The 23,943-nt window shown below is 42.1% G+C and overlaps 1 protein-coding gene across 1 annotated transcript; it reads left to right on the top strand.

Moving 5' to 3' along the window:
• The first annotated feature begins 493 nt into the window (after positions 1 to 493).
• Positions 494 to 14,944, top strand: slc25a23.L (solute carrier family 25 (mitochondrial carrier; phosphate carrier), member 23 L homeolog). The gene is made up of 10 exons (XM_018253723.2): positions 494 to 786; positions 2,056 to 2,182; positions 3,657 to 3,744; positions 4,834 to 4,945; positions 5,406 to 5,564; positions 6,996 to 7,142; positions 7,322 to 7,429; positions 7,857 to 8,024; positions 9,999 to 10,152; positions 14,262 to 14,944. Exons 1-10 carry the CDS (start codon positions 631 to 633, stop codon positions 14,444 to 14,446), a joined length of 1,404 nt encoding a protein of 467 aa, XP_018109212.1. The 5' UTR covers positions 494 to 630; the 3' UTR covers positions 14,447 to 14,944.
• The last annotated feature ends 8,999 nt before the right edge of the window (positions 14,945 to 23,943 follow it).

Genomic DNA, 23,943 nt, shown 5'->3' with positions numbered 1-23,943 from the left:
GTAGATGACAGTTAGTGTAGATGACAGTCTGTAGAGATGACAGTCAGTTAGCGTAGATGACAGTCAGTGTAGATGACAGTTAGTGTAGATGACAGTCAGTACAGAGGACAGTTAGTGTAGATGACAGTGAGTAGAGATGACAGTCAGTTAGCGTAGATGACAGTCAGTGTAGATGACAGTTAGTGTAGATGACAGTCTGTAGAGATGACAGTCAGTTAGCGTAGATGACAGTCAGTGTAGATGACAGTTAGTGTAGATGACAGTCAGTACAGAGGACAGTTAGTGTAGATGACAGTGAGTAGAGATGACAGTCAGTTAGCGTAGATGACAGTCAGTGTAGATGACAGTTAGTGTAGATGACAGTCTGTAGAGATGACAGTCAGTTAGCGTAGATGACAGTCAGTGTAGATGACAGTTAGTGTAGATGACAGTCCGTACAGAGGACAGTTAGTGTAGATGACAGTCAGTAGAGATGACAGCTGCGGGTATCTCGGGCGCAGAGAGCGGAAGGTTGTGTTTCCCGAGTGAAAGCGGCGCAGGAGGGCCCGGCACACACACAATTAGCGCTATTAGTCAGTGCGCGTGTACCAGGCTGCGGAGAGAGGGGCCACAGGGTGTCACATATCAGACATGCAGCAGCCCGACCCCTTGGAGCCGGACAGGGAGAAGAGATACGCGCTGCTCTTCAGCCAACTGGACTCCAACCGGGACGGGAGAGTTGATATCCACGAGCTGAGAGACGGACTCCGAGCCTTGGGCTTCACTCCCTGTCATAATGCTGAGCAGGTGCGGATATACCCGGGGCCTCTCCCTCCCTCTATATGTCTGTGTGTCATACCCACTACTGCTCTATATGTACCGATACTGATGGGCTGTCATACCCACTACTGCTCTATATGTACTGATACATCTCTATATACTGATACTGATACATCTCTATATACTGATACATCTCTATATACTGATACTGATACATCTCTATATACTGATACATCTCTATATACTGATACATCTCTATATACTGATACTGCTCTATATACTGATACTGATACATCTCTATATACTGATACATCTCTATATACTGATACATCTCTATATACTGATACATCTCTATATACTGATACATCTCTATATACTGATACATCTCTATATACTGATACATCTCTATATACTGATACATCTCTATATACTGATACATCTCTATATACTGATACATCTCTATATACTGATACATCTCTATATACTGATACTGATACATCAGTGCACAGATTTACCCCGTTTCACGGCGCAGATCGAAGGAATCACAAGAGACGGTATTGCTCAATTTTCTTGCGGCTTTATTTGGCGCATCTAGTGAGTTTCTAGCAGTGGGTTGGTGAGGAAAACCTACGCGTTTCGTGCCCTCTTTCCAGGCACTTCGTCAGGTTTTAGGGCCTTGATAAAGGGCCCAGTGGGGTCCGAAACGTTGCCCTTTCCTTGTATGTATGTGGGCTAAATAAACAATTTATTACTTATCACACCATAATAAGTGTGCTACTGGATTATTCTCTATAATTAGTGAGCTGGACAGCATTAGTGAGTGGGACAGTACTAGTGAGTGGGACAGTACTAGTGAGTAATGCTCTTAGTGAATGTGAGATGTGCATAGTGACTTAGGTTGGAAGAAAGGCATACGAGTATGGCACATACATAGACTGTAGCCACACGGCAGCACCTGTGGATAAGATGAGTCTGATTTGTTGGAGAGATTTACTGAGCTGCGTGTGATTGGCTGGGAGTTGTTAATCACATCCGAGCTGCTGGGCATTAGTGATCACACACACTGGCATAACCCTGAGGGTGGAAGTCTTAATCTGGGGAGCAAATCCACCTCCGCTTTTATATCTCTATCTGTATATCACACACACGTGCCTTCAATACATACCGTGAGAATTCCCTCACCCAAAGAGCTTACAATCTAAACCATTCATTTGTGACAACCAATCATTATTAACCATTTCTTGCTAAATAAATATATAAATACACATATGATCCAATGTCTGTCTCTATATACAGGAGATCCTGCGCGTCGGGGACACTGACCAGGACGGCCAATTGGATTTCGAGGAGTTCACCCGTTATCTGGTGGAGAGAGAGAGGCGCCTGCTGATCATGTTTAACAGCCTGGACCGCAACAACGATGGTGTGTGTGTGTATATATATATGTGTGTGTGTATATATGTGTGTGTGTGTATATATGTGTGTGTGTTGTTGTTACTTAGTGCAACCAATGGCTCATACTGCAAGCCTGGGGCTCACATCATGAGCAAGTTGTTTGCCTTTGCCTTGGGTAGGGGAGGTGGGAGTAGGGAGAACCAATCCTTAACAACCTACTCCATCATGTTTTGTTTTTCTAGAGTGGTCTGGCAAGTCTGACAGGTCTTCAGGATTGGATGAGGGACACTGTAAATTCCCAAAATATTGTAACCATAACAGAACTGGTTGTGTTTTAAAAAAGTGGGTGGTCCTAGGGTTTTCTCTTAATTAGGGGCATGAGTTAGAGTCCTGCGCAGGTCCATGTTTTGGTACCCGCAACCTGCAATCCGCAACCCGGACCCGCAACCTGCATTCTTACTCGCTTGGACTCGCTACTAGACCCAACCCGCAAGTAACTTATCCGCAACCCGGACCCGCTGACCATCAAGAATCAGGAAGTGCTGTCATTGTAAACCGGAAGTGACCTCATCAGAAGTAGGCGTGATCAGAAAAAAGGAGTAAACAGGAAGTGCTGTCATTGTAAACCAGAAGTGACATCATTGGAAGTAGACGTGATCAGAAAAAAAGGAGTAAACAGGAAGTGCTGTCATTGTAAACCGGAAGTGACATCATCTGAACTAGGCTGATCAGAACAAAGGAGTAAACAGGAGTGCTGTCATTGTAAACTGAAAGTGACATCATTGGAAGTAGGCGTGGTCAGGGAAAAAAGGAGTAAACAGGAAGTGCTTTCATTGTAAACCGGAAGTGGCCTCATCTGAAGTAGGCGTGATCAGAAAAAAGGAGTAAAAATCGCTACTGAGAAGACCCGCGACCCGCAAACCCATAGAACTGCCAACCAGCGTCTATACCCGCACCTGGAACTTCTACCCGCAACTAGGGTTGCCACCTTTTCTGGAAAAAAATACCGTCCTTCCTAAATATTTAGCTTTTTTCCCTATTAATAACATTGGGATCAACCATCATTTTTATCGGTCAGGCCTGTAAAATACCGGCCAGATGGCAACCCTACCCGCAACTGCAGGGTACTGAAGGTTTTTGAGGGGAACCCGCGGGTACCCGACCCGCTGCATGAGTATAGAGGGTGCAGACCCTGCCACTGCTGGGGTCTCCAGAAAGTATAGGGGGGCCCAGTGATTATCATTAAAGTCAATGAAGGGTCGAGTTATCTCCAAGTAGCAGCTGCCACTAAGGATGCTGGGAATGTTAGTTTAGAACAACTGGAGAGCATTGGGGTTGGACGTGCCAACTGAGGGAATGTTTATGTTGATAGAGAAGGCAATGGCAGGATGCCCGGCAGCCAACTGACGTAGCGCCCTCTCCTGTGCCCTTTATTTTTTTTCTGCCACAAAGACCGCTCCTTTTGTTTGTTGGGTTTCACGCGCCGTCCTTCTCTCACACAGGTCACATCGACATCTCAGAGATCCAGGAATGTTTCCACGGCCTTGGCATTAATATCACATTGGCACAGGCCAAGAAGGTTCTGCAGAGGTGAGACGTCATGTGTGGAAAAGAATATCATTATGTGCAGCTAATGTAGTGTACTGGTCCAGTGCAAGCACTATGGCAGCTCCCATGCACTGCAAATAAGGGGAGCATGCAATTTACAGTCACCCCCAGATGCAAAAGCACCCCCCTTAGTGCTTGATTATAAAATGCAGGGTGGCTGTTACCCTAATGTTTCTATATATCTGTAACTTTTTTATGAGCTAAGGGGGCCCAGTCTGAAGGTCAGTTAGGGGGAGATTTGTGGTGAGTGCTTATTTGTACCCTGGGTACCCCTGGAACTATAGCAGGGTGACTGTTACCCCAATGTTTCTATATATCTGTAACCTTGTTATGAGCTAAGGGGGCCCAGTCTGAAGGTCAGTTGGGGGAGATTTGTGGTGAGTGTTTATTTGTGCCCTGGGTACCCCTGGAACTATAGCAGGGTGACACCCCAATGTTTCTATATATCTGTAACCTTGTTATGAGCTAAGGGGCCCAGTCTGAAGGTCAGTTAGGGGGAGATTTGGGGTGAGTGCTTATTTGTACCCTGGGTACCCCTGGAACTATAGCAGGGTGACACCCCAATGTTTCTATATATCTGTAACCTTGTTATGAGCTAAGGGGGCCCAGCCTGAAGGTCAGTTAGGGGGAGATTTGGGGTGAGTGTTTATTTGTGCCCTGGGTACCCCTGGAACTATAGCAGGATGACTGTTACCCCAATGTTTCTATATATCTGTAACCTTGTTATGAGTTAAGGGGGCCCAGTCTGAAGGTCAGTTAAGGGGAGATTTGGGGTGGGAGCTTATTTGTGCCCTGGGTACCCCTGGAACTATAGCAGGGTGACACCCCAATGTTTCTATATATCTGTAACCTTGTTATGAGCTAAGGGGGCCCAGTCTGAAGGTCAGTTAAGGGGAGATTTGGGATGAGAGCTTATTTGTGCCCTGGGTACCCCTGGAACTATAGCAGGGTGACTGTTACCCCAATGTTTCTATATATCTGTAACCTTGTTATGAGCTAAGGGACCCAGCCTGACCTGACATATCATAGTTATAATTTTTTTAGTAACCCACTAAACGTATTTGTTTACAGTATGGACCGCGACGGAACCCTCACCATCGATTGGCTGGAATGGAGAGATCACTTCCTGCTCAACCCCCTGCACAACATGGAGGATGTTATCACTTACTGGAAGCATTCCTCTGTATGTATTCCTACCCCTTGTACAAGGAGGTTCCAGTGTTGTTCCCTGTAGCAGCCAATCAGATTTGTGCTTACATTCTCTAACTTGCTGGCACCAATAGATCAGTAACAGTCTCTTCTATTGGCTGCTGTGGGTTTCTAGGTTTAGCTGTCATAAAAGCTGATGCAACAGGGTTGATTGTTAATCAGTTGTGATGCAGACTGCACTGATTTCTATGCTGCCATATAACGTTAATCTGAATGGACTGCAAATGTGAATATTATATTGAATACATTTTGGGTTGGTCCCTAAGCTCAGGGACTAAGAATCAGCAGAAGAAAAGATGGGGAGCTACTGGGGGCACCTACAGACTCACAGATCTTCCCAATTTAAGGATTGTGGTTGTCTTGGCTGGTGCAGAACCCAAAAAAATACTGTACAGCATTTCTACCCTAAACCTATGTTGATTTTATACCCAAAGATGCTGGATATCGGGGAATCACTGGCAGTTCCAGATGAATTCTCCAAAAAAGAGATCCGCTCTGGAATGTGGTGGAAACAGCTGCTTGCAGGTGGGGTGGCTGGAGCCGTATCAAGAACTGGGACAGCACCCCTGGACCGGCTTAAAGTCCTTATGCAGGTGACTAATATGAACTGTTTTATATGAATGGGAGCACCTGTAATTCCACGTGTCACTGTATTAATGTTGGCTTTACTCACTTCTGTTCTTGTTCAGTGAATTGTAACTAAAGTTAAATCCCAGTATTTTCCTTTCCAAATCAGCAGTCCTGCCCTGCTTTATGGCAGCTGAGATTCTAGCTATCTGTATAACAAAACATTCTGTCCCAGTGGCTGCACAGATCCTATCTGATCCCCATTGTAAGCAGCAGTCCTGTCCTGCTTTATGGCAGCTGAGATTCTAGCTATCTGTATAACAGAGCATTCTGTCCCAGTGGCTGCACAGATCCTATCTGATCCCCATTGTAAGCAGCAGTACTGCCCTGCTTTATGGCAGCTGAGATTCTAGCTATCTGTATAACAGAACATTCTGTCCCAGTGGCTGCACAGATCCTATCTGATCCCCATTGTAAGCAGCAGTCCTGTCCTGCTTTATGGCAGCTGAGATTCTAGCTATCTGTATAACAGAACATTCTGTCCCAGTGGCTGCACAGATCTATCTGATCCCCATTGTAAGCAACAGTCCTGTCCTGCTTTATGGCAGCTGAGATTCTAGCTATCTGTATAACAGAGCATGCAGTACCAGTGACAAATAGTCTAAATAACACTCCTAAGTCAAAATATTTTTTTTTCTTGATTTTAGCAGTTTTGTATTATTAATATTATAACTATGCAATAGGAGTGTCCTCTGCTGTTCAAAGCACAAAAAGCTTTATGTTTCTGATGCAGGACACATCTCCTGATGCTTCTCTGCTCATTTCTATTACTCTATGTGATAGGAGAGAGGAACTGAGCAGAGGAACATCAGATGGGATACTGTCATGGGGAAAAAAAAATTCATGGGAGTTTATGGGAGTTTTAAAAAAACCTCACATGAATTCGAATGATGACCTTTGATAAATGTGCCTCCCCGGGATTTATAAAGGGTCGAATTGAAAATTCAAATTTTCAAATTTTTTTTTACGGTCAAAACTCTCAAATTTAAATTGTGAATTATCCAAACTTGATTAGAGTTTTAATTAAAATTCAAATTTTGAGGTTAAACACACTCTGGCCCTTTAAGAACTCGAATTAGACTATTTACCATCTAAAACCTTTAATTCTAATTAAAATTTCGCGATTTAACACACTCTGGGGCCCTTTAAGAACTCGAATTAGACTATTTACCACCTAAAACCATTAATTCAAATTTCGAGATTTAACACAATCTGGCCCTTTAAGAACTTGAATTAGACTATTTACCACCTAAAACCTTTAATTCAAATTCCGAGATTTAAAACACTCTGGCAGTTGAGCAATTCATAAAATTAGCGGTGTAAAATTGGTGATATCATGAAAACTATATGAATAAATTATTTGACTATGCTTACATATGTTCTCTTCTTCTTTAAAGGTTCATGGCTCACAAGGTTTATCCATATTTCGGGGTCTGCGAGTGATGATAGAGGAGGGAGGTGTGCGTTCGCTCTGGCGTGGGAATGGGATTAATGTGCTGAAGATCGCCCCTGAATCTGCTATTAAATTCATGGCATATGAGCAGGTAAAAGAGAGAGAGCTCAGAGCTACTTGCTGATTGGCTGTCTGGGTTTCTGATGCAGGCGGGCAAATAAACACTGGGAATTGCCCCTCCACTGACTTTAATGGGGGTCAGGTGACCTTGTGAATCGTTATGTTACATAATAAGCCCCCAACATGACTCTCGATGCTTCTATCCCTCAGATAAAGAAGCTGATTCGCGGACAGCAGGAGAATCTGCGAGTCAGAGAGAGGTTTGTCGCTGGTTCATTGGCCGGGGCCATTGCTCAGACTGCAATCTATCCAATGGAGGTGAGGGGTGGAGACTGGGTCAGAGTTACAGGGGAACTTCCCTCAAATTTTACTTTTACTATGACACAGACCGTTGTATTCTAAGCCTATTTCCAACTAGTCTTCTTTTTTTTAATTTTCATGATTTTTATTATTTCTGATTTTTGTTGTGCTGTCAGGAATTTCAACTGCTGTCTGGTCGCTAGGGGCTTAATTACCCTAACAACCAGGCAGCGGTTGCGCAGTCAGAATAGAAATTGCATGGAAGAGGGTCTGAAAAGAAAGACAAGCCATATAAAACAAAACAAACCATAAAATGGAACCCTCTCCTTCTATGTTTTTATTGGTTGCCAGGGGCAACCAGACCGCACTTGCAGTTGCGGGCTCAAGAGAAAGCAAAATAGGAAAGTTAATGATTGCAGTGAATAGGATCCTCTGTTCATCTTAGGTGTTAAAGACGAGGATGGCTCTTCGGCGGACCGGCCAATACTCGGGGATGTCAGACTGCGCCCGTCAGATCCTGAAGACTGAGGGCATCAGAGCATTCTTCAAGGGCTACATTCCCAATCTGCTGGGCATTGTGCCCTATGCGGGCATTGACCTGGCAGTATATGAGGTGAGGCCACTGATTCCCTCTAAGTAAATATTGCCCTTTTACATCTCTTGCCTTGAGCCACCATTTAGAGATGGTCTGTGTGCTGCCTCAGAGATCACCTGACCAGAAATACTGCAGCTCTAACTGTAACAGGAAGAGATCACCTGACCAGAAATACTGCAGCTCTAGCTGTAACAGGAAGAGATCACCTGACCAGAAATACTGCAGCTCTAACTGTAACAGGAAGAGATCACCTGACCAGAAATACTGCAGCTCTAACTATAAGAGGAAGAAGTGTGGAAGCAAAAAACAGAACTCTGTCTGTTAATTGGCTCATGTGACCTAACATGTATGGTTTGTTGGTTTGTTTGTGTGCACCGTAAATCATACGATCCCAGGGGGCGGCCCTTATTTTTTAAAATGGCAATTTTCTATTTATGATTACCCAATGTCACATACTACTAGAAAAGTATATTATTATCAGGGGTACTTCGCCAATGAGGCAAGTTGAGGTTGTCGTCTCAGGTGGCAGCGCCCCACTAGGTACCATGGGGCAGCAAAAATGCTGCTCCTGGTACTTTAAGAGCAACTGCTGCTGCCTCAGGCGGCAATGGGGCCAGGTTCGCCCCTGATTATTATGAAAATGGTTTATTTATATGAAGCAGGATTTTACATATGAGCTGTTTTATGCAATATCTTTTTATAGAGACCTACATTGTTTGAGGGGTATAGTTTTCCCTTAAAGGTCGAATTTCAAATTCATGTGAGTTTTGTAAAACTCTATTAAATTTGAATATACTCGAAATTCGACTGGTAGGTTATTTCTAAAAAAAATCGAATATCTAAAACTCGGACGAATTTTACTGAATCAAAAACGCTATTCGAATTTGAATCAAATTTGAAAAAACTCAATTCAAATTTTTTCTCGGAAAAAAATAATTGAATGTCAGGAAGGTTACTAAAGTCTAAATTGGTCCCTATACCTCTCCCATTGACTTATACATGAACTCAGCAGTTTTGTGGTAAATAGTCGAATTTGAGTTCTTAAAGAGCCAGAGTGTGTTAAATCTCAAAATTTGAATTTGAATTAAAGGTTTTAGGTGGTAAATAGTCTAATTTGAGTTCTTAAAGGGCCAGTGTGTGTTAAATCGCGAAATTTGAATTTGAATTAAAGGTTTTAGGTGGTAAATAGTCTAATTCGAGTTCTTAAAGAGCCAGAGTGTGTTAAATCTCGAAATTTGAATTAAAGGTATAGGGTGGTAAATAGTCTAATTCGAGTTCTTAAAGGGCCGTAGGGTGTTTAATCTCGAAATTTGAATTCGAATTAAAACTCGAATCAAGTTTGGATAATTCACAATTCAAATTTGAGAGTTTTAACCGTAAAAAAAAATTAGAAAATTTGAATTTTCAATTCGACCCTTTATAAATCTGCCCCAGCGAGGCACATTTATCAAGGGTCATAATTTGAATTCATGTGAGTTTTTTTTAAAACTCCCATGAACTCGAAATTCATTCAAATTTATTATAAAAATCTAATTTTTATAATCGAAAACTCTAATTGAATTTGAATCGAATTCGATTCAAATTTTAAAAACTTGATTCTAGTTTATTTCTCCGAAAAACTTGAATGTCCGGAAGGCCGCAAACATCACCAAATTGATACCTGGACATCTCCCATTGACTTAAACTGCAATTCGGCAGGTTTTAGTTGGCAAACCGTCGGATTTGAGTTCTTAAAGGGCCAGAGTATGATACAGTAAATCTTGAAAATGATTTTTTGAAAAACTCGAATCGAATATGAATAACTCCCTAGTAGAATTTGACATTTTGACCCTTGATAAATCTACCCATTGATGTCATTGCATACCAGACACTGCATAAACATGCCCACAATCTCTTCTGTCCTGCCCACTGTTGTGCCCATTTGCTCCTCTTTTAACAATATCCCCTCCATACCAACTGCCAGTAATTGGCACTTTTGTCTCCGCTGCCCAGACACTGAAGAACACCTGGTTACAGAGGTACAGAGCCAGCATCAGTGCTGATCCTGGAATCCTAGTGTTGCTGGCGTGTGGCACAATATCCAGCACGTGTGGCCAGATCGCTAGTTACCCGCTGGCACTGGTCAGGACGCGAATGCAGGCACAGGGTAAGTAGTTACATAGTCACATAGTTAAATTGGGTTGAAAAAAGACAAAGTCCATCAAGTTCAACCCCTCCAATAGGAAACCCAGCCCCATACACACACCCCTCCCTACTTTCACATAAATTCTATATACCCATATCTATACTAACTATAGAGCTTAGTATCACAATAGCCTTTGTATTATGTCTGTCCAAAAAATCATCCAAGTCCCTCTTATAGTCATTAACTGAATCAGCCATCACAACATCACCCGGCAGTGCATTCCACAACCTCACTGTCCTGACTGTGAAGAACCCCCTACGTTGCTTCAAATGAAAGTTCTTTTCTTCTAGTCTAAAGGGGAGGCCTCTGGTACGGTGATCCACTTTATGGGTAAAAAGGTCCCCTGCTATTTGTCTATAATGTCCTCTAATGTACTTGTAAAATGTAATTATGTCCCCTCGCAAGCGCCTTTTTTCCAGAGAAAACAACCCCAACCTTGACAGTCTCCCCTCATAATTTAACTCTTCCCTCCCTCTAACCAGTTTAGTTGCACTTAGTCTCTGCACTCTCTCCAGCTCATTTATATCCCTCTTAAGGACTGGAGTCCAAAACTGAACTGCATACTCCAGATGAGGCCTCACCAGGGACCTATAAAGAGGCATAATTATGTTTTCATCCCTTGAGTTAATGCCCTTTTTTATACAAGACAGAACTTTATTTGCTTTAGTAGCCAAAGAATGACACTGCCCAGAATTAGACAACGTGTTATCTACAAAGACCCCTAGATCCTTCTCATTTAATGAAACTCCCAACACACTGCCATTTAGTGTATAACTTGCATTTATATTATTTTTGCCAAAGTGCATAATCTGCATTTATCAACATTGAACCTCATTTTCCAGTTTGCTGCCCAGTTTTCCAGTTTAGACAAATCACTGTGCAAAGTGGCAGCGTCCTGCATGGAACCTATAGTTCTGCACAATTTAGTATCATCTGCAAAAATAGAAACAGTACTTTCAATGGCCACCTCCAGGTCATTAATAAACAAGTTGAAAAGCAAGGGACCTAGTACAGAGCCCTGCGGTACTCCACTAACAACACTGGTCCAATTAGAAAATGTTCCATTTACCACCACTCTTTGTAGTCTATCTTTTAGCCAGTTCTCTATCCAGGTACAAATACTATGTTCCAGGTCAACATTCCTTAATTTAAACAGTAACCTTATGTATGGCACTGCATCAAATGCTTTAGCAAAGTCTAAGTAAATCACATCCACTGCCATCCCAGAATCGAGGTCTCTACTTACATTCTCGTAAAAAGAAATTAAGTTAGTCTGGCAAGATCTATTACGCATAAAATCATGCTGGCACAAACTCATAGTATTATGATTTGCAATGAAGTCCAGTATCTTATCCTTTATTAACCCTTCGAAAAGCTTTCCTACCACTGACGTCAGATTAACTGGCCTATAGTTTTGAGGCTGAGAACGGGATCCTTTTTTGAATAGAGGCACCACATTAGCAATTCGCCAGTCTCTCGGCACTATGCCAGATCTCAATGAATCCTTAAAAATTAAGTAAAGAGGTTTGGCAATCACAGAGCTAAGCTCGCTAATTACCCTGGGATGAATACCATCTGGCCCTGGACCTTTGTTAATATTAACATGTTCAAGTCTCTTTTGAATTTCTTCATGTGTGAACCATGCATCATTATTTTTATTACTAGAATTGGGAGTGTTAAGAAGGAAACCTTCACTTACTGGTTCCTCATTTGTGTAGACAGATGAAAAATATGAGTTCAGAATCTGCGCTTTTATTTTGTTTTCATCAACCAGCTGACCCCCCTCTGATAGTAAGGGTCCCACCCCTTCCTGCTTCATTTTTTTACTATTAACATATTTAAAAAATAATTTTGGATTTTTTTTACTGCTTGCTGCAATATCCTTTTCTATAGCAATTTTAGCTTGCCTTATAGCTTCTTTGCATGATTTATTGGACTCCTTGTACCTTATAAATGTTTCGGCTGTCCCAGCTGACTTGAAAGCCTTAAAAGCAGGTCTTTTCTTACCCACCTCAACACCAACGCTTCTATTGAACCAAAAAGGTTTTGCTTTGCAACGACGTTCCTTGCTTACAAGTGGAATATACTGACAAGTATATTTATTAAGCAGCATTTTAAAGACTTCCCATTTTTGTTCTGTGTTTAACCCTGTGAAAAGCATTTCCCACTTAATATGTTGCAGAGATGCCCTTATACTGTCAAAGTTTGCACGTCTGAAATTTAGTGTTTTAGTTACTCCCTTATAGAATTGCTTCTGCAACAGAATCTCAAAGGAGACCATGTTATGATCACTGTTCCCTAAATGCCCCTCACCCACACAAATGTTAGAGATGAGTTCAGTATTATTAGTTATTACAAGGTCCAAAAGAGAGTTATTCCTAGTAGGTTCTTGAACGAGCTGGAATAAAAAGTTGTCATTCAGCATATTTAAAAACCTACTAGCTTTTTCTGTCTTAGCAACCCCATCATGCTACAGTTTCTGTCTTAGCAAGTACATCATGCTACAGTTTCACTATTAGAGGCAGATTTATCAAGGGTCGAATTTCAAGTTCATGGGAGTTTTTTGTTTTTTTTTTAAAACTCCCATGAACTAGAAATTCGACCAATTGAAATTTATTAAAAAAATCAAATTTTTCGGATAGGATCAAGCTGAACACTCGAATCAAATTCGAATCGAATTTGATTTGAGTTTTTCCAATTCGATTCAGGAAGACTGCAAACAACTCCAAAAATGATCCCAGGACGTCTTCCATAGGCTAAATTCGGCAGGTTTAAAGTAGTCAAATTCGAGTTCTTAAAGGGCCAGTGTATGATAAATCTCAAAAATCAAATTTGAATTTTTTTTTTAAAAACTCAAATCGAATTTTAACTAGGGATGCACCGAATCCACTTTTTCGGATTCGGCCGCACCCCCGAATCCTTTGTGAAAGATTTGGCTGAATACCGAACCGAATCCGAACCCTAATTTGCATATGCAAATTAGGGGTGGGAAGGGGGAAACATTTTTTACTTCCTTGTTATCTGACAAAAAGTCACACAATTTCCCTCCCCGCCCCTAATTTGCATATGCGGATTTGGTTGAATCCGAATCCTGCTGAAAAAGGCCGAATCCTGGCCGAATCCCAAACTGAATCCTGGATTTGGTGCATCCCTAATTTTAACAAATCCCTAGTCGAATCTGGCCATTTACAAAACTCGAAAATTCTAATTTTTACTTCAGATCTTGATAAATCTGCCCCTTAATGTATTATGTCATAGGGCGCTGACTGTCCCTTTGTCCTTCTGCTCCAGCCTTTGTGCAGGGGTCCCTGCAGCTCCCATGAACTCGGAATTTGACCAATTGAAATTAATTTAAAAAAAATCGAATTTTTCAAAGTTGGGTGAATAGGATCGACCCGAAAACTCAAATCGAATTCAATTTTTTTTTCAAACTCGATTCGAGTTTTTTGCTGCGCAAAAAACTTGAATGTCAGGAAGGCTGCAAACAACTCCAAATTCATCCATAGACTAAAACAGCAATTCGGCAGGTTTAAGGTGGCAAATAGTCAAATTTTGAGTTCTTAAAGGGCCAGTGTATTATAAATCTCAAAAATTTAATTAGATTTTTTTTTTAAAAAAAAAAATAACCTTGAATCGAATCTTATCAATTCCCTAGTCGAATTTGACAGTTTTGGCCAGTTTATAAAAACTCCCACCAACTCCCATAAACTCGAAATTCAACATAAAAACGACCAATCGAAATGTATTTAAAAAATCTAATTTATTAGAAACAGGTGAATAGGATCGAGCTGCAAATTCTAGGTTTTTCACCCAGAAAAAACAATATTTATTTATTTATTTTTTTCAAAAGTCCACCAAATTACTCCAAATTGATTGTAGGAGGTCCCATAGGCTAAAACACCAATTCAGCAGATTTTAGATGTCGAATTCGAATTCTTAAAGGGACAGTACATGATAAATTTTAAAATTCTAATTTCAATTTTTTTTTTCGAATTTTCAAATCGACCCTTGATAAATCTTAATGTATTATGTCATAGGGTGCTGACTGTCCCTTTGTTCTTCTGCTCCAGCCTCTGTGCAGGGGTCCCCGCAGCTCTCCATGGTGGCCTTATTCCGTCACATTGTGGCAAGGGAGGGCTTCCTGGGCCTTTATCGAGGCATCGCCCCAAATTTCATGAAGGTGATACCCGCCGTCAGCATCAGCTACGTGGTCTACGAGAACATGAAGAGATTGTTGGGGGTAACGAGTCGGTGAGAGAACAAGCTGCCTACTGACCCCCCCCGCAACATTCATGGATAATCACCCCCTGAATCCCTCGTGCCCAGTAACAGGCACCCTGAATCATCCTAATTTCCCAGGAACACTCCAAAAGAGCAAGTCAGCCCCAAATGGGACTATTAACCAATCCAGTTCCACCATTCCCTTCCTCATGGCTGAGCCGCAGATCAAACCTTAATTCAGGGTGTTTGGGGGAGTTTTTTGCTCTTTGCACAGACTTTCTCATGCCACAGGTCACTGATATTAGAGAGTGGGGGGGCTACATTATCTGCCCAAGTCCCCCCACCTCATCCGCATTGGATCGCAATGTGAAACTAGAAAATGATTGTATATTTTGCATGGCTTCCTACGTTTATCCAAAGCACAGGGACCAAACTTGCTGCCCTCCGGCCCTTTGTGGAATAGGCAAAGGATGCTGGGAGTTGCAGCCTGCAAAAGCCGAGGGCTCGCAAATTGGACACCTGTTTTTTTTTTTTTAAAATCACTGCTGAATGAGAGATGATGTTGTAATACATTTACAGGCAAAATTCAATGTCTTCTTAAAGGATAAGTAAACCTTAAAAATAAGTGAATGTAAAATTGATGAGGGGGCTATTCTAAGCACGTTTGCGATATACATTCATTATTTATTTATTTTAAATTCCAAGATATGAATGAATTTTGTTACAACAGCGCCACCCGCTGGTCATTTCCCACCAGTCTGACCACCAAGTAGTCAAGGAAGTTGTCAGGAGAAAGAAAGAGACTGCTCTGATGTTCTTCTGCTTAGGAAAGATGTGAGAGAGGTTTCTATTTTTTCTCCTAAGCAGAAGAACATCAGAGCAGCCTCTTTCTTTCTCCTGACAACTTCCTTGACTACTTGGTGGTCAGACTGGTGGGGAAATGACCAGCAGGTGGCGCTGTTGTAACAACATTCGTTCATATGTTGGAATTTAAAATAAATAATGAATGTATATTGCAAACATGCTTAGAATAGCCCCCTCATCAATTTTACATTCACTTATTTTTAAGGTTTACTTATCCTTTAAGAAGACATTGAATTTTGCCTGTAAATGTATGGTGGTTCTACTGTATATATATATATATATATATATATATATATATATATATATATATATATATATATAAACCAATTGTTATACAAAAAACCGTACTCTCAGGTCTTCTCAAAGGTGAAAAAAAGAAAATATTTATTTCGACGATTCGGCTTCTATACTGAAGCCTTTCTCAAGTGGTGTCTCAGTATAGAAGCCGAAACGTCGAAATAAATATTTTCTTTTTTTTCACCTTTGAGAAGACCTGAGAGTGCGGTTTTTTGTATAATAATTGGTTTACATAATTTTTGAATACTGCACCCAGGCAGCTGCTTTTGCATACATGAGTGCTCCAGTCTTGTGAATATATATATATATATATATATATATATATATATATATATATATATATATATATATATATATATATATATATATATATATATATATATATATGTAGATAGTGTTTTCTGACTTGTGCATGTGAATATTACAACACACCTTCATTGCACAGTCACAAACATTGATTTAGCATGTTGATTAATGTGATTTAATAGGTCCTAATGGTGTCTCGCTGGGGCGAGTGAATTTATATGCACTAGGGTTTTGTCTCTCATTTATTTCCCCTTACATTAATAGTTAAGTGTAGGGGCGAACCTTATTGTGGGTACAGAACAATTGAAGTGGAAGCACTGCTGAGACAATTCTGAGAAATATCTATTGCCACTAGGGTTGGGTTGGAGGCAGTATGGCAGCCCCTAAAACACGTCGCTATGCTCACATGCTTTTTTTTTTGTAAATAGAAAGAAAAGATAATTCTAAGCAACTTGATGTAAATGTTATTAACACTTATAGCCGTGTTTGCTTATCCCTTGCTGTTCTCTAGTTCTGACTCTTGAAACAAATTAGCAGAAGCCAGCAAGACTTCCCACAATGCCTTTGTCACAGGCCTGCTTCTAGCTGCCCACTGTTGCATCGTTTCAGTAGTCAGAACAGCACTGCAGACAATCCGATCCAGACTGAGATAGCATTTCAGGTACACGGAGCCCAAACACTCCAACACAGGCTTTGGCATTTTCCAGAATTTACAGATTGCCAGTCCGGGCCTAGAAAGGTACAAATTGCATTTACAAATACCGTCACTTTAAAAAAAAAAAACAGTGAAAGTGAGTTATTAATGTATATTGCTTAGAATTACATTTTCTGTCATTGTACAAAAAAACTTCGTTTGGGGAGAGTTCCCCTTTAAAAAAAATGGCAGAAAATCACTGATTATAAATATTTCACATTTTTATCCTAAAAGGGTTTAACGTGAGGCCCTTGCCGCTGAATGTATTACTTTCTGTGCTATGAATGTAAAGGATTGTCCTGCTGCTGCACTGCATTCTGGGTCTTACAGTTTTAAAGGGGCAGTGCAACTTGAACGTCATATTTATTAGGAGGCAGAGAGCGCCAGTCTAATGCCTTTGCAGCTGGTATTTATTTTGTATTCTTTTAAAACAGTTTGCTAGTGTCCCAGTTACCCTAGTTAATTTGGATTATGGTTGCTGGGGTCAGTGAATCCCCTACAATACACAGCATGTTACGTTTCACCTATGAGAGGGGCAGACTATAAAGACAGTAGGGTCATTTATTATTTTTATGGGCTGTTGCAGAATGTATTTTAGTCAAATTGGAGGTAGAAGCCAGTAAACATTAATTGTAAGCATGCCGGAGACCTCTAGTGATCAAACAGAGGTATAACCATATACTTAATAAATTCTCCAAGGCATGCTAATAAGTAAAAAATATACTTTATTTACATCAGTTGAAATTAGAAATTCATTAGAAATAACCCCTCTAGCGCCTAACGCGTTTCATGCTTACCCAGGCAGATTCTGAGTCATAGGGATTCTGCCTATGACTAAGTGCTGGGTAAGCATGAAACGCGTTAGGCGCTAGAGGGGTTATTTCTTATGTATTTTAATAACTGATGTAAATAAAGTATATTTTTTACTTATTAGCATGCCTTGGAGAATTTATTAAGTATATTGTTGCAGTATGGCCACAGGCCCAGGCCCAGATTTGTGGAAAGGCCCCCTAGGCCCGGGTCTAGGGCGGCAGGATTTTAGGGGGGCGGCATGCTGCCCAACCACACCTACATTGGTTCAAAAACACTGGGGATGCGCTGGTATTATAATAATTTTTTTAAATTTCCCATGCGACAATCCCCATTGAACCTGTCCCACTGGAGGGGACGGCAGTGGGTTTAGGGGCCCCCACTATGTAAATCCGGCCCTGCACGGGCCTCTATCTATGCTCCTAGAATAGAGTGCGATGGGCATTACTCCATCCAAGAGGGGCAAGGGGGACCACATAGGCGCCCCCCCTACCCTTCCAATAACATTTCAGACCCACAAATTAGGGAGCAGTAGAATCTAAATCTAATCTAATCTGAAGATCAGTCGCTAAGTGTCCCAGAATGTTGCCATGGACATTGTACTAAATGTTCACTAGTGCTCCGTGTTATAACAGGCGGCCCTGGAACCCTGCAATTAGTAAAGCACTGCCATTGTATTTTGTACTCTTCAGGTGTCTGTTTAATGCACAGAACAAAGAACGAGTTGTGCAGCATTTTAACCAGTGGGGATGGCGTCAAGGGAGGGGAACCGAATACCCAAAAGAGAAGAGTGTGTGCGTGTGTATTTATTCTGATGTTGAGTGAGAGAGGATCACTAATGACTGCTGAGGCTGAAGAACAAACTGTATTTATTTATAGTTCAGTTCTGGTGTGCGGCACTGACCTGTGCCGACCATGCTCTACTTACTGACTAACTGACAGAGCTTTTATTTTAACACAATACGGGTCACATGTTACGTTGTTGGAATGTTTAGCTGGGCCACTGACTAGCAAATTATTTGGCTGGGACAGGGGGATCCTGTCATTGAAAGGCTGGGGCCTTCATCAAAATGGAGGCAATTGCAGGAATTAAGGGATGTACATCTCCAAAGGGGCCCCTGTGTGTGATACTGGGAGTCGAGATCAAGAGTCCTCTTTGGCCTGTGCTTAAACCGGCCCAGGGTCCCAGTCCAGATCAAAAACACACAGAATTGTGGTTGATTTTGACAGTATTTGCAGTGCTGCCATGTCTATGGAAGCTGTAAGTCATTTTACTGTAGCATTTGAACAAATTTGGTTTGCTGCCTGTGTGTTGCCCCATGGACCTCCGAAAAGGGTTAGAACCTTCTTGTGTCTCAGGTAGCAGTTTGAAATGTAAAGGGAAAGCATGTCCATATCATTTGAGAATGTGATGTTTGTTATGCAGAACTGTACTTTTTCACTTTGTATTTGTGTAGAATAGAGACATCCATTTTGTTTTTGGCATGGGATGTTTTAAGAGCCGCTATGCAGTCAAAATATATTGGCTGTCACTATTTCCCAAAATATGGAGAGCACTGCCGATGGCAGACCAAGTTGCCCATATAACTGTGGTGCCTACTAATAGAATGTGAGTGGGATCAGGAAGTGGATATATTTGTCCCCTTTTTAATATTCAAAGTAAAGCTTCGTCCTATGGCAACTAACAACTAAGGCTGCCGTATTTTAAAAGGGGAACTAATGGCCAAGATGCGCTGGGCGGGCCGTGACATAGAGGTTAGGGTGGAGCAATGACATGGGTGGGCCACTACTACCAGCCAGGTGGCACCTTACTTTTGTCAGAATATCCAGATTGCTTGGGCTGTCCCTCCCTCTTATACTTTGCTCTGGGAAATGGTGACAGGCGATAGTGGTCAAAAACACCACCTGGGCCATAAGAAAGCCTCTGTGATACAGCGTGACTCCCTCTCTGTCTGAACATCATGCCGTTTTCAAGCGATTAGTAACACTGCACATGTGGGAAATAATATTGTATTATTTATGACTAGCTTATTTATCTTGACCGTAATTTCCCTTTATGAGTTTCTGAGAATAGAAAGCTGCTTGGAGAGCTGTTACCACAGAGGACTGTTAGTAACTAATACTGTACCATGGAGTCTGAGCAGTTCATCAGACAGACGGCTATAGGGAACACAGCCACTGGTTCTGCATGTTCCGGTGGATTCTAGCGCTATTAGCCGTGTAACATGGAGTACGTATTGCCATTCAATCTCATGTTGTTGTACCTATGACCACAGCTGTGGGTACAGGGCCATGAGGTTAAATGTCAGGCCCGTGGGCAAGGGCACAATCCGTACACCTGAAGTGAATGACACTGAGTACTCTGCACTATCCAGTACTGTAATGTAGAGATAAGCCTGTTTGGCCGGTCACAGGTGAGGGCCCCACGTACTGTGTTGTTGCCTCCTTTGCTGTTTCCACTATTGTGTGGGGGCAGCCGGGGGTCTCAGCGGCTCAGATTTTTATGTTAGTTCACTGAATAAACACCATTTCAATGGAGGCGTCTTTCTGTTCTTTTTTTTTATTCTTGATTGGGAAGGCACATCTGTCTGAGGAACATATATATTACTTGTTACAGGCCCCTCCCACTTACCCATCATTCTGTGTGTGTGTGTGTCACATGATATAAGTGTATCTGTGAGGTGAAACCCACCTAGATATGAGGAACATCTCATATAAACTACTTGTTACAGGCCCCTCCCACTTACCCATCATTCTGTGTGTGCGTGTGACATGGTATAAGTGTATCTGTGAGGTGAAACCCACCTAGATATGAGGAACATCTCATATAAATTACTTGTTACTGGCCCCTCCCACTTACCCATCATTCTGTGTGTGTGTGTCACATGGTATAAGTGTATCTGTGAGGTGAGACCCACCTAGATATGAGGAACATCTCATATAAACTACTTGTTACAGGCCCCTCCCACTTACCCATCATTCTCTGTGTGTGTGTCACATGGTATAAGTGTATCTGTGAGGTGAAACCCACCTAGATATGAGTAACATCTCACATAAACTACTTGTTACTGGCCCCTCCCACTTACCCATCATTCTGTGTATCTGTCACATGGTATAAGTGTATCTGTGAGGTGAAACTAAGGTTGCCATCTGGCCAGTATTTTACCAGCCTGGCCAGTAAAAATTATGGTTGATCCCAATTTTATTAATAGGGAAAAAAGATACATATATAGGAAGGCCGGTATTTTTTCCAGAAAAGGTGGCAACCTTAGGCAGGGCCGCCATTAGAAATCATGGGGCCCGTACAACAAAATCTTTGGGGCCCCCTGGGCCCCGCCCACCCAGGCCCCACCCCAGATCCCGCCCACTCCACACAACAGTTAAAAGACCCCACAGACATCAGCGCTAAAAAAGATAACCCCCCCCCCCACACAAGGTATAAAAAGCTATTGATGGTCTGGGCTCCCTTATAAGTATAAAAATTGTGGTGCCAGGGCCCCCCTTAAAAGTTTTTTTAAAAAATTGGTGACCAGGGCCCCCCCTATAAGTTAAAACAAAACATTGGCGCCAGGTCCCCCATAAAAGTTTTTCTTACAAAAACATTGGTGCCAGGGCCCCCTTACAAGTTAAAAGGTTTGGGGCCCCAAGAATATTTTTTAAAAAAAACCTTGGCGACAGGGCCCCCTTACAAGTTAAAAAAATTGGGGGCCCATAACATTTTTTTTTTAAAAAAAATATAGATTATTAAAATAAAACAATTGGTGGCCAGGGGATTAAATATAAAAAAAAAACCCACAATGGTGTCAGTAAAATTGAACTCGTGGCTTCAGGACTTCAATTATAGCTGTTTTCGTGACTTCGGGTCTTTTCGCCACTTCAGGACTTCGTCTGTTCGGCACTTCCACATTCGGATGTTCGGGACTTCGATCGGGTGGCACGGCTTCGGAGCTGTCAAGGGGGGCCCGGCTCTTTGAAAAGTGCAGCACTGCCGGGCCCCCCCTTCAGGCCCGGGCCACTTGTCCCCCCTGATGGCGGCCCTGACCTTAGGTAAAACCCACCTAGATATGAGAATATCAACAGCTGTTTTGTTGAATGCTATAAGCAACTAGGGATGCACCAAATCCAGTATTCGTTTCGGGATTCGGCAGAATCTTTTACAAAGGATTTTGGCCAAATCCTAAAAAAAGTGGATTTGGTGCATCCCTACAAGCAACCATTTGACTGTTTGCTGTGGATCCCTGGCCCAAACTCCTGTTTATTTAGCCCATAGGATTAAATGGTCTGCTGTTACCCATGATTTCACAGGGCCAATGCCATAAAGTGTATTTATGCATCCAAAAATTGCAGCAGCCGTCCATGGCGAGATGGAGACAGTATGGCAAGATGCCAGTAGTACAATATGTTGAAAGTAGAAAACAATATGACAATAGTAGGGAAAGATCAACCCAGCAGTGCAAGATGGTGACAGTAGGGGCCCAAACACAGGAACTCAATAATTCCCCAATAATTAGGGACCTTTGGGCCCCAAGGAAAATTTTGCAATTGCCCCCACCATTATTTGTTTAGAGGAGAAGGAAAAGTCCAATCTCGGGTGCTGCTCCCATAACCCATAGCTTGGGGTGGAGGCAGGTCCGGACTGAGAATTAAAATAGGCACTGGCATTTCAGGTACCAAGAACCCACATAGAGGCCCAAACAGCCCCCACCAGCCCACTAAATACTGACTTTCTATGGGACCTTATAGCAGCCCCTTTGGCATTTGCCGAACACACAGATTGCCAGTCCAGGGCCTGGGTGGAGATGCAGAAATAGACTGAATGAGCCCGCACTCCTGATTCAGTCGGTGAAGATTTTATTCGATATTACTAAAACTGCATGTTTCGTATCTACTGATACATAATCATAGGCCTATCAGAATATACGATCCTCGGTCAGACATTAACAAAACCGGCTTTTCCGCTCTACTGCAAACGTGTTGGCCATGTTTGAAGAAGGGACGAAGAGGATTGCTCGCTTACAAGTACCGCAGACCGGTGCACTTTTCTGCTAACAGGAGCATACCCAGGGTATCAGGGAAGTGATAGCAATCCTTGAGGGTGCCCTAACATTTGACACCCCCATAAATTGGACTTTTCCTTCTCCTTTAAAAAGGTAGCTTCCCAGTCACAGTGGGCCCCTTCATTATCAAGCAATATAACATCCACCATACACTACAAAGAGGGGAACAGGCCCCATCCACTGAAAGGCCCACAAGGAGGAAAAAAAGCCCAGCATGCCTGGAAGTTACTGCCATTGTCACCACAAGCAGCAAAGCACAATCCACATGCTACTGGGCACAAGAGACTGCCAGCCACAAAGGGAGGCCAAGATCTGTGGTTTACCTACCCCATGCCGCCCTCCCCTATGGTTGCCACCATTTCTAAAAAATGTTACCGGCTGGTGGGGTGCGGGAACAAAAGGGAGCGGTCTGTGGTGCAAAAGTGGCGGAGCCATGCACAGTGATATCAGCAGATGGCTCAGGTGCTGCACCCAGAACCCGCAGTTGAGGTGGAGATGCAGAAATAGACTAAATGAGCATGCACTCCTGAACCAGTCGGTGAAGATTAAACCGCATATTACTAAAACCGCATTTCCTGACGCGTTTCATATCTACTGATATGTAATCATAGGCCTATCAGTAGATATGAAACGCGTCAGGACATGCGGTTTTAGTAATATGGAATGAAATCAAGTTTTATCTTCACCGACTGGTTCAGGAGTGCATGCTCATTTCATCCATTTCTGAATATTTTTTTATAGCAGAAGTAAATACCGTGGTCTGGGTCCCCAACAATTTGGTTTACAGCATGGCATAACACTAAATAACCATCGGCCTCCACTGTGGCCAGTTTTTGAACACATGTACATTCTAATAACGGGGGCCCCAGGGGAGGTCAACATTGTACTCACCTGGGCACAAATACATGATTAGGGTCATTTCAAGCATGTTTGTCAACCTGAGCATTTTGCAGCTCCATTATTAATTTTTGAAACCAGCCAAAGTCAGCTACAAAACCAGCCCAAAGCTAGCCAAAAGGCATTTCAAAAGTAGCCAAATAATAGTACAATACATGCAGAGAATTTTATTTTTAAATTTATGTGAAAATACGCCTTTATAAAATTTTCACTGTTTCACAAATTTTCCCGTGAAGCAAAATGGGACAGATTTGCCCCCCTCACTAGTGGCGTAACTACAGAGCGGGGCCCAGGAGGTATAGGGGTCCCATAAGGCCCTAATACATATACAATTTCAATAAATATTGGTAAAACCGGTCAACTTGTAGACATTTTGGTGACCTGTAGATTTTTGCCACAAATTTTTCTGAAATTGAGGAAAGTCACCAAAAAACGCAACAATGCTTAAGAGTGACAGGAGACGGGGGTACAGAGCCTAAATTCTGATAACTCCAGACTTCTACATATTGCATGCTGGGTATTGTAGTCTTACATTAAACTTGGCAGTTGGCAAATTGTTAAACAAAAACTACATTTCCCAACAAGCATTGGGAGACGCAGGCTTGG

Source organism: Xenopus laevis, chromosome 3L (assembly GCF_017654675.1).
Source record: "Xenopus laevis strain J_2021 chromosome 3L, Xenopus_laevis_v10.1, whole genome shotgun sequence".
NCBI classification, from domain to species: Eukaryota; Metazoa; Chordata; class Amphibia; order Anura; family Pipidae; genus Xenopus; species Xenopus laevis.
Note: the sequence above shows the minus strand (reverse complement) of the source record. Positions and strands in the feature narration are given on the sequence as shown.

What these genes read in the sequence shown, in the direction of transcription:
- slc25a23.L (XM_018253723.2), top strand. Translation starts at nt 631, where the DNA reads ATGCAGCAGCCCGACCCCTTGGAGCCGGACAGGGAGAAGAGATACGCG. An exon ending in CCTGTCATAATGCTGAGCAG is followed by an intron (nt 787 to 2,055) that starts GTGCGGATATAC and finishes CTCTATATACAG; the next exon opens with GAGATCCTGCGCGTCGGGGA. An exon ending in AATTCATGGCATATGAGCAG is followed by an intron (nt 7,143 to 7,321) that starts GTAAAAGAGAGA and finishes TCTATCCCTCAG; the next exon opens with ATAAAGAAGCTGATTCGCGG.